The 12,199-nt window shown below is 36.6% G+C and overlaps 1 protein-coding gene across 1 annotated transcript in view; it reads right to left on the bottom strand.

Annotated features, from left to right (window-relative positions):
* The window catches only part of TMPRSS9 (transmembrane serine protease 9), a 528,210-nt gene that overhangs the window by 42,871 nt on the left and 473,140 nt on the right, over positions 1–12,199 (bottom strand). Inside the window, exon 15 of the mRNA XM_044090621.1 lies at positions 2,587–2,723. Within this exon, the coding sequence (XP_043946556.1) occupies positions 2,587–2,723 (137 nt within the window). The remainder of the gene's footprint in view (positions 1–2,586; positions 2,724–12,199) is intronic.

Raw genomic sequence — 12,199 nt, 5'->3', positions numbered from 1 at the left:
TTGCTGTCACCCCATAATCTGGTCTATAAGTGCTCCATTGTAGACAACTGCATTTCTTATGGCTTATGATTCCTTAAGAAGGAACATAGTTTTCTCCTCTTGACTGGATTTTAAATACCGTTTATATTCCATGATACAAATATCATTTTCTTTTCCATCTTAATTGATTATAATGTTACTGTTCCTTTTGTTTTCCTATACTTCTGCTCTTATCTGTTTCTGCTTCGGCAAACTCCTTCTCCCTTCCACCAGCCTGCAGCAAGATTCTGCTCACTATACATATATATATATATATATATATATATATATATATATATATATATGATGCCATTAAAATATAACCTTTCCAAACAAATAAAAAAAAAAAAATTTGTATACTAAAAAATTACGTTAAACAATATGTACAAAAATGAAAGGTTCATAACCTCTTTCTAACTTCCAAGGCATAGGATGACTTACTAATATTTGATGGTTCAAGCAATAAAAGATACTTAGGCAATTATACGACAAAGGCTCATTACTATTGAAAAACTAGTACACTGATTGGGCAGCCCAACCAGCGTGCTCATGGTAAATCGAGGCTATGCAAATAGAAAAGAGTCTAGCCCCTTAACTACCATTGAACAGCTATACCTCTATTGGTATATGCCGAGGGACACTGATGAAGGCTGTGTTGGATACCAGCCGAAACCGGTTTGGTTGTTTGTTTTGGTTCTGCAAATAAGTTAATAAATATTATTTTATTCCAGTCTCACAGTTTGCTGGCTCAGTATTTTTCTGGTTTCAATTTACGTTGGTGGAGCCGTGCAATTGCTTTTCATGCAGGAAGACCTTTTTTGATGCTACAGGATAAAATATACAAAAATCAGGTATGTTCTGCAAAACTAAACAAACAGAAACCTACCAATTTCCCTTACGTTTTTACTCTGTCACTCATAAAAGCTATTTTTAAACTGTTAAATAATAAATAGCAGCTGATATTCTCTTTTCTCTTTTGCTTTTCCTACAATGCACTGCAGTACGGTGCAAGTGTGGGAACGTGCGTCCCATACACATGTGCAGTACACCACTCTAGAGAAGAAAACATCGAAGTCTCCTTTTATACAAGTGCATTATTTTAGAAAGGTAAGCAGTTTTCTTTCTTAAGTAATGCAATTCTATAATAATAATATAGGCCTGTTTATGGGTATATCAGGATTTACCTATGGTTAGCTCTGTTTAACCACTCGGGCTTCACTCTTGTGATCACACCAACCGTGGGTAAATCGTGATATACCCATGCACAGTCATGGAATATTTCTTAATTACAGAAATACATCAAATGTCATCCAATCTCCCACTACTCTAACAACATAGCCACTAATAGGATGAATAGTAAATATTTTTGTAACTTTAAGTGCCTATCACTTAAAGATATGAATTAAAACACATCTGTTACAAATTTCTTCATTCAAAGTTTCATTTAATTTTTTTTAAAATACTGCTAAATTTTTAAGATTATCAGAATAGTATTTCAAGCCTATTGTAGTTGTTACATGCTAGTAGCCCCTATACGTGGACACAGTCATGGCACAGCATAATCATTGCCTCTGACACATGCACTTATGTTTATGCCGATCTTTACTAATATTACTTACAATGATATATTGTAATTTAATACTAAGAGTGCACTTCCTAGCTCATGAGAAAGACTTTAATTCAGAAAAATCTTGGTCTTCACAAGACTTCTGTAAAAGTCCATTTTTGAAAATATTGCAAAATGCTTTTAAAATGGAAACATTTAATTTAAGCACATCCTGTCTGATAACTGATAGCTTCCAGTTGCACACAGCTCCGCTGATCATTTGCAAAACCCAAACTTTTTCATTTTGAGGCAATGATAACCTTAAATGCATTTACTAGGAGTTTTCAAGTCCTCTTAATGAGAACCATTTAGCTGTTTATGTAAGGCTTATACAGAAGTTTCTTCACTTTGAACCCTCTAGTTAACTCTCAAAAATAAAATACCTCCTTGGCTCCCCTCAGTTGCATCATCTCTGGAGCACAGAACTGGAATGGAATAGCACAGCTCTCAGCTGCATTATCAGCAGTCATGCAATGCACTTACCTGCATCACAGCTCTCAGCTGCATTATCAGCAGCCATGCAATGCACTTACCTGCATCACCGCTCTCAGCTGCATTATCAGCAGCCATGCAATGCACTTACCTGCATCACAGCTCTCAGCTGCATTATCAGCAGCCATGTAATGCACTTACCTGCATCACAGCTCTCAGCTATATTATCAGGAACCATGCAACCCACTTACCTCCAGCAAAATTCTCATCTATATTATCAGCAGCTATGCAACCCACTTACCTCCATCACATCTCTCAGCTGTATTATCAGCAGCCATGCAACCCACTTACCTCCATCACATCTCTCAGCTGTATTATCAGCAGCCATGCAACCCACTTACCTCCATCCCAACTCTCAGCTATATTATCAGCAGGTAACCTACCCCCACACTTGTTTTTATTTCCTCTAAATTATCTGCAGTTTATTTTAAAAGAGACTAAAAGGAAATCAGTTCCCTGAAATCACTTACCCAGCAGCTATCAGTTCCTCCTTTCATGAAGCCAGCACACATCATCCTCTTGGTTATCTGGTAGGGGTATGACTTGTGACAAAAATCATCTCCAATGATCTGCACTATGCCCTCTTGTAGCTTCGTAGGCTTTTGACCTGAATGACATAAACCATGCTTTTGGGAACTAGTCAAGCAGAGCTTACTTTAAAGACAAATACTGTTCAGATATTGATACAGCAAAGTTACCTGCATACAAAACATGACTGTGATTACAAGCAGAGCTTACTTTAAAGACAAATACTGTTCAGATATTGATACAACAAAGTTACCTGCATACAAAACATGACTGTGATTACAAGCAGAGCTTACTTTAAAGACAAATACTGTTCAGATATTGATACAGCAAAGTTACCTGCATACAAAACATGACTGTGATTACAAGCAGAGCTTACTTTAAAGACAAATACTGTTCAGATATTGATACAGCAAAGTTACCTGCATACAAAACATGACTGTGATTACAAGCAGAGCTTACTTTAAAGACAAATACTGTTCAGATATTGATACAGCAAAGTTACCTGCATACAAAACATGACTGTGATTACAAGCAGAGCTTACTTTAAAGACAAATACTGTTCAGATATTGATACAGCAAAGTTACCTGCATGATTGTGATTACAGTACGAACAGATAATAAACATTACTGCTGATGTCATGAACATTACTGTTGATGTCATAACTGAATACATGCGAAAGTGGTCTCACCTTTATTGGTATGGCATTTGAAGCATAAACTAAAACAGAATAGTCTTCCCCAAAGAATAAGTAACCATGTTTTTGTGCCCCTCCTTTAACTAATGAGAGAACGCTTGTTTTGTTTTAGTATGTAAACTGCTGCCTATCCATTTCCACTGGATTTACAAAACTGCTTGTTGTTGTTGGTTGGTACAGAGGGTTAAGGCTGTGAGCTGTAGTTCCTGTGATACAGGGTTTGATTCCTTCAGCCCTCATTTGCCTTTTGTGTGGCCTTGAACAAGTTACTTAACCAGACATTGCTCCCAGGTTGTCCTTGAAAAAGGACTGTGTGTCCAGTGGGCCTACCTGGTTAACAAATATGTGTTATTATTATTATTGTTATATAACAGTGTCAGATGCATCTAGAGAAAAGCAGTGCACTCCTATCTTGTCAGGGGTGTTCCTTTTAAAACACTGTGCGTAATTCAGAAGGTGAAAGTAATGCCATTTTTTAATCATCACTTTGTTGGCCTGTTTCATGCTTCCCCCTACCAGCAAGGCTGTTTGGACCACAAGACAGTTAAAGAAGTGATAGTCCAGTTTACTTCATTTCACAGTTTGTCTTTCATTCTGATTTTGTATTTTTCTGTAAGATTCAGAAAATTCTTATGAAGAAATTGTATTGTTTGAACTTCATGACTGATTGATGCTTGAGTGTATATCTGGCTTAGTAGATTCCACATATGTTAATGCCAGCCTTCTATTTTTAAGGACATCTGTACAACTACTTCTGGTACAGATCCACTGGCCACAGAATGAAAGACAGATTAATGTGGCAGAAAGCAAGTAGCACAAGTAATGGCTCTGTGACGTACAGGGGTGAAGCTGTAATTGTGAGCCAGATCACCCCAAATCACTTGTGTTCTGGGCAGTAGAGAAGTCAGCAGGGTTGGATAGGATGGCACAGTCTACACTGGGTGACTCATCTGGGGAGAGAGATGTGACCTGGTTCATTTGACCTTCTACAATACCAAAGTCCACTGGGCATGGTGAAAAACTCTTTGCTTTCACACTGCAGATTTGTTTTGGAATTCCTCAATTACATACAAGCAAACACACACACTCGCACACACATATACACACTCGCGCACACACACACACACACACACACACACACACACACACACACACACACACACACTTTTGAAAAATGTACTTCTTTAATTGCTACACTTTGAAACAGGGTCTTGTGTTTCTTACTTTTGTATTCAGACAACTTTTGACTCAGTGGCTTTATGTGGTGTCTTGAATAAGTTAACAATATGTACACAGTTCTCTTTTCTCTGCCTTTTAGTCCCAGTGTTTTACAAGCATCTTCAGATATAATGTCACACTTTGCATTTTAACATTCATTTTATTCTCATTTCTTGTGAAACATGTTGACTGGCATTCTTGCCTCACCATTTCTGATGTAGTTCCAGACTTCACTGCATGAATCCTTTTCCTTTTAATATTGTCAGCAAATAACTTGTTTTCATGTATTGTTCAATAACGTCCATATTTTTGTGAACAATCTTATCTTTTTTTTCTTTTACATATCTTTTTAAGATGATTCTTTCTTTCTTTCTTACACAGCTTCTACAAACCTGATAAGATGCAGGTCACTCCTGTCTCTCATGCTTACAATCACATCTAGTATCTGAAGCTTTAATTCCAGCTACAAGGCGCTTCCCATTCACTTCTTGTCTTTTTCCTCTCTTAGTACTTGGTGCCTGGATTTCAGTTGTGCTATGCTTCCTTTACATCTTATGGCTATCTTTTTTGTCTCAGTTATTGTTACAATACAGTCTAACTTGATTGCACATTTTTACCTTTTTACTTGACTCTAATTTTATCTTGCAAACATTTATTTCCTCAGTTGTTTCTTTTAACTGTATTTTTCGCTTACTTTATATACCTCCCCAACCTTTGCTAATATTAAATCTGTTTGCTTTAATAAGATGCCCTTTGTTTGATCTCTTTTTACATCATATACAGTTCCATCTCTTATTAATGAAACACATAACAAATTCACACTGTTTGGTTTGATTCATTAGCTCAGAAGATAAGCACCAATAATTTTTGTAGGATCTTTTGCCATTGTAAAGAACAAAATGTGAGTAAGTGCCAAGTTCATTTTAGGCTCAGATAAATTCCTTGATCTATTCTGGGTTACAAACATTGCGGGGATATTTTCAGCAAACTAGGGGTGTTACTATGGGTGCAGCTTGCACCCCAGATTTTGTGAACATTGTACTACTAGGCTGGGAAAGGAAACATGGTTTCAACAGTACTTTTCTACAGCACCTTCACTTGTATGTCAGATTCTTGGATGACATATTCATTTTGTGGAATGGGCCTGAAGAAAGGATTCTTAAACCATTTAAATAATAGCACCCATTAATTTAAATTCATACATTACTGGAACAGGGAAATAATAAGTTACCTTAATACCCTGATTTCATATTCTGAGAATGGTTTTAAATCTAATATTTACAGAAAATATACATTTTGTAATGGATATATGCATTATACTAGTAGTCACCTATACTCACAAAAGAAAAGCTTAATCAAGGGATGAGTGGTAAGGATGGCTAGAATGAGATCACAACATGTATTGGATGAATTACTGAAACTCAAGCAGATGTTCTTGAGCAGGGAATACCCTGAAAAGCTGGTCAGCCTGCATATTAAACATGTTTATGAAGGCTAGGGAACCAAACATAAGCCATTGTTAGGGTTGGGTCTTAATATATATATATATATATATATATACATATATATATATAAACCACTCAACGCTGATAGTGGAGTATCAAAAGGCACTTGTAGTATAACATAATCACTTTTCTAGTGGAATTAGTGATATTGTGAGAAGGAATTGGAACATTTTTAAGGTTAATAAAGACATATATATGAACTGATAGGAGTGGAACCAGTTTTTACTTTCAAAATTGTGAAAAATTTTAAACACGTTTTTGAAGACAAATCCTCTATGAAGCATTCTAATTACAAGGGAACAGTTCTCTGTGGTAGTTGTAAGTATTATTCCTATATTGTTAAGGCACAGGGCATTATGCTTGATAATACATTACAATGTAAGGTTGTGTTCCATAAAAGGAATTTTGGAACTAGTAGAGTAGTATATTTAGCCAAGTGTGATCGGTGCCCAGCCTTCTATATTGGCAAAATGGAAAGAGAGTTAAAATGCAGATTTATGAACACATGTATGATATATCTATCCACAAGAAAACGAATGCCCCCCCCCCCCCAATTGCTGTAACTTTAAAAAATATTCTTTTGGAATTTTACAAGTTATTAATATTAACCCTAGGGGTGGTGACTGGAAGAGAAGGTTAACTAAATGTGAACTGTTTTGGCAGTTTAGGCTTAACGCCACCTTCCCTTCTGGTTTAAACAAAAATGTGTTGATTAAACCTATTTTAAGTGAAAGGGCAGGCATTTTATAACTACCACTTTCCTTGCAGAATGGTATTAATTTATGTCATTTAATTATTATGTGAAAAAAAATGAAATAGTTTTTAACAAGCATGTCCATGTTTTTACAATTCATCTTGGAATTATATATATTTTATAAATATGTTTATGAGTTTTTTCAAGACAATTCTTGAACAATTGGTTTACTAATTAGTTTGCTGTGACCAATAGAAATTTAAGGTGGACCTATAAATATAGTGGTTTTAGTCAGTGTTCTTTATTCTGATGAAGTCCTTATTGAAAGGACAAAAGTGCTCAATGTTGTGGTTCTTGTATGGTCATTTTGTTTGGCTAAATTATTTGGCTTTTAACCCTTCCTGTGGAGTTCAGTGGTGTAATTGGATTCATCAGTCTTGCTATTTTGGCATACAGCCATTGAACATCCCACAGCCCAACTGATGGACCACACTGTTCCACTGTGCTAGTTGACCACCAAGGCGAAGCATTTACAAATATATACTCTAAAAGTGCTTTTAAGGGGAGGCCAACACCCCTTATACTCTCTGATGTGGGTGCTTTCCCTCTACATTACAATGTCTAAAATAATGTTTCCAGGGGTCACAACAACATGGATTAAAAATATTAACTATATGTCCCTTTTTTCTGTACAAGTATGCTCTCTTAGGTAATGTAAAGAGATTTGAAGGTAGAGCCAATACCCCTATGCTATAGTGGAGGAGGATATGGCCTTCCTGCAAACCAGCAGATTACATGAATCATACAAAATAATTAATCCAGCAGTGGTTTGATTGACGGTGGAATAGATGTGGTCAGTAGCTTGGAAGTGAAAACTTCAGCTGCGGTAACTTAAAGTAGACCATAATTCCTGAACTTATGTGGAACTAGTACTATTCAATCTTTCTCAGCTTTCTATAAGGTAAAAGTATTAAATACCTTCAAGCCTTCTTCTCCAGTGACATGCAGAAATATGGAAGACTATATAGATATTAAACATTTTGCTTTTTCCACTTGGACTGAGCAATAAACTTAATATCTTAATCTAAAGCTTAGCATTTTCTTCTAAATAGCCTTGCAGCAAAATAATTCCTGGTGGCTTCAGGTGGTACATTTTTCTAACTGCAAATTATTTGTCTGTTCTAATAAACACAAACTCTTACGCTTGTATATTTATTCACATCTGTAAATATGTTTATTCACTTATGACACCATATAACATTTGGTTGTTTGTCAGGATGCAGAATAAACTATGCAGTCAGTGTGGATGTGCTTCCAGTCCCCTGAGATGTTTGCTGACTCATTCTAGAAAGAACTGTACAAGATGATATGCAACTTCCTGTAGCTATGGAGTAACACACCTCCACATGCCACAGCATGGACAGAAACTACTAAGTGACAACTGAAGACTAACACAAGGAAATACATAGCCTGGACATAAATTACTATGGGACATAAGGAAATTTAGGATGGTGGAGGCCGGCACCAAAGTATTACAAGCAGTGGTACAGTACGGGCCCAGTGAAGGGATTCAACACTTTTAGTTTTAAAATAATTGTCACCTATTTGTTGGAGAAGCAGTGATGGATTCTTCCTAGGTCTTCACTATGTATGGTGGTCAGCTCTTAACTGCAATAGAATTGTCTGTATACATAATGGCCTGGGGATTGGACAGGTCTAAAGAGAGGGCTTGGCATGCAGTTGTGTAACATTTCTATTCAGAGTGGTGGCTCTGGTTAGGGTAAAGAGATGAGCTGAGAAGAAACCTGTAAAGGTCTGGTGTTGGTGTGATAGGTAAAAAGCCATAAGACTGAAGATGGAAAAATACAATGTTTGTTGAGTGCATTAGTGAGAATAAAGTTATAGACTGAGTGAAAAAGCCCTGTCAAATCGTCCCCTGTTCATATTCTGGTAAACGTTTCTGCAGAGTTAGGTCAGACACCTGGTACTGTGCCCTTAGTGAAAGCCATGCTGCTTAAAAAAAGTGTTAATGCCTTGTGTTTGTGCTCTTTGATTTGAGAAGCAATATTATTAATGCCTTGTGTTTGTGCTCTTTGATTTGAGTAGCGATATTGTTAATGCCTTGTGTTTGTGCTCTTTGATTTGAGTAGCGATATTGTTAATGCCTTGTGTTTGTGCTCTTTGATTTGAGTAGTGATATTGTTAATGCCTTGTGTTTGTGGGGTTTGATTTGAGTAGCAATATTGTTAATGCCTTGTGTTTGTGCTCTTTGAGTAGCGATATTGTTAATGCCTTATGTTTGTGCTCTTTGATTTGAGTAGTGATATTGTTACTGCGTTGTGTTTGTGCTCTTTGATTTGAGTAAGTGACATTGTTAATGCCTTGTGTTTGTGCTCTTTGATTTGATTAGCAATATTGTTAATGCCTTGTGTTTGTGCTCTTTGATTTGAGTAGGATATTGTTAATGCCTTGTATTTGTGCTCTTTGATTTGAGTAGCGATATTGTTAATGCCTTGTGTTTGTGCTCTTTGATTTGAGTAGCAATATTGTTAATGCCTTGTGTTTGTGCTCTTTGATTTGAGTAGCGATATTGTTAATGCCTTGTGTTTGTGATCTTTGATTTGAGTAGCAATATTGTTAATGCCTTGTGTTTGTGCTCTTTGATTTGAGTAAGTGACATTATTAATGCCTTGTGTTTGTGCTCTTTGATTTGAGTAGCGATATTGTTAATGCCTTGTGTTTGTGCTCTTTGATTTGAGTAGCGATATTGTTAATGCTTTGTGTTTGTGCTCTTTGATTTGAGTAGCGATATTGTTAATGCCTTGTGTTTGTGCTCTTTGATTTGAGTAAGTGATATTGTTAATGCCTTATGTTTGTGCTCTTTGATTTGAGTAGCAATATTGTTAATGCCTTGTGTTTGTGCTCTTTGATTTGAGTAAGTGACATTGTTAATGCCTTGTGTTTTTTCTCTTTGATTTGAGTAGCAATATTGTTAATGCCTTGTGTTTGTGCTCTTTGATTTGAGTAGCAATATTGTTAATGCCTTGTGTTTGTGCTCTTTGATTTGAGTAGCAATATTGTTAATGTCATGTGTTTGTGCTCTTTGATTTGAGTAGTGATAGTAGTTTGAAGCAGTTTAGGAGGAACGTGGATCTGTAGTTCACATTAGATTAACATTTTTCAGAGAGGGGAAATTACGGCAACATATTTCTTTAAATCTGATGCCCTGTGCCTTAACAATATAGGAATAATACTTACAACTACCACAGGGAACTGTTCCCTTGTAATTAGAATGCTTCATAGAGGATTTGTCTTCAAAAACTTGTTTAAAATTTTTCCCAATTTTGAAAGTAAAAACTGGTTCCAATCCTATCAGTTCATATATGTCTTTATTAATCTTAAAGATGTTCCAATTCCTTCTCACAATATCACTAATTCCACTACAAAAGTGATTATGTTATACTACAAGTGCTTTTTGATACTTCACTATCAGCATTGATTGATAACTTGATTATAGTGAAGACAGAAATATCTATGAATGAATGCAGGGTCTGATGTGATATTGTCTACCATCAGAATTCTGCATTTTTTGTTAGCAACAGTCAGGGATATTTGTACATTTGGTAATGGCACATCATGACATAACATATTGAACAGATAAGTACACCCACTCCAGTAGCCCATTGATTGTTTTTTTGTCATGTGTGCTATTTAGATTTTTTTTAAACAAGAAACATCTTTATTAAATTATCACGAATGACATAGGCCATGTTACATTTACATAAATGACAATAAACCATAGAGACAGAGTCTCAGTTCCAAACATTACACATTCCAAACTGTGAGACTCAACTGTAGCTGCAAACATTATACATCACTTTTAACATAGCCAGTCATTGTTAGTCAACCCACTATATAGCTCTTTCGAATCCTGCCTTTTTAAACGTCATTCCTCCTCTGTATGTACTGATCCCACAGTTCCCATTTTTTCCTTGTAATTTACTCCTATCCTTTTCTAAAGATCCCATTTCCAGTTGTTTTGACTCTGTTATTGTCTTCACTACTTCTAGTTAAGTTGGTTTAACATTTCATTTCCATTTTCTAGTAATTGCTTTTGTGCAGGCATCATAATTAGACTCAGCAAGGCCTTACTATGTCTAGGCAATTCCGAGTTTGTATCATAGCTCAAAAAAATAATTTCCCTAGTCATTTCCAACTTGCACACCCAGCATCTCTGACAGACCAGTCTGCAGGGAATCTTTAAACTCTACCAACTGATTACACTCTCAGAAAATATGTTCCCAGTTACCTCTTTCTGCCACATCACACCTTCAACATTTACTGTCTACCTGAAGAAAAATTCTTTGAAGTCTGCTTGGGGTATAAAATGCATATGTAAGCACTTCCAGGCAAAGATCTGAAGTCTTACAGATTTTGTTGCATATTTGGGATATATACATATACCCGACCCATTGTTTCTTTGTGAAATGCTTATGTAATCTCTCTTCCCAGCCTTCCTAACCTCCTCTGATTGATTATTATAGTTATCATACAATATTTTATATGGTCTACTAATTCTTTCTTTCTTAATGGGAATTTCTGTTCTAGATTCTACTAAAAACTCTACCAGTGCTGGCCTTTTATTTAGGATCCCTTATTTCTTTCTCTTTGTCTATACTCTGATATCAATCCTTGATATGGAAGGCAATCTTTAGCATGCAGTCCAAGTAAGTTCTTGGCATATTCCCATTCGATTACTTTTACCTATCTAGTTATTTAGGTTCATAGGTTCATACTAGGCTATCTGCCCTAGGGCATTTATAAGCCTAGCCAGAGTGTGTTTGGCTTTCGTCACCCATTTTAAATTAATTTTGCTATGCCCTTTTTCGAGGTTAGTATACTGTGCCTCTGTCTAACAGTGACACAGAAGTGATACCCGAGGTAAACCTACGATCTCCCATCCACTCATCAAGATTCCTCTTGAAGAGAGTCAATAAGGGACTCTGCCTAACCTGGACTGGGATTTTATTCCAGAGTGAAGGGAGCCTCTGGGTTATGAATCTGTCCCTCCAGCATGTCCTATTTATTTCAGTGCTGAGGTTCAAGTCTCTCGAGCGTGTAGCTCGATGGGATTTGGATTTTCTGAGGTGTAGCATGTCCATTAATTCTGGGTCGGACATGGCTTTATACGTCAGGCACAGATCGCCTCTGAGCAAGCGGTATGCCACTGAGTAGAGCTGGAGTTTCTTTAACCGGGCAGCATATGGCATCTGTTTGAGCCCTTTGATCCTCTTGGTGAGGTACTTTTGGGGTCTTTCCAGTTGCTGCAGGTGTCTGGTAAGGTACATCCCAAAAGGGGCATTGTACTAAATTATGGGCCTAATGAGGGATGAGTAAAGAGGCACGATGACCTCCCCTGATCTAGATGTGAATCCCTTCATGA

Source organism: Protopterus annectens, chromosome 13.part0 (assembly GCF_019279795.1).
Source record: "Protopterus annectens isolate FY-2018-M chromosome 13.part0, PAN1.0, whole genome shotgun sequence".
Taxonomy (NCBI): domain Eukaryota; kingdom Metazoa; phylum Chordata; order Ceratodontiformes; family Protopteridae; genus Protopterus; species Protopterus annectens.
Note: the sequence above shows the minus strand (reverse complement) of the source record. Positions and strands in the feature narration are given on the sequence as shown.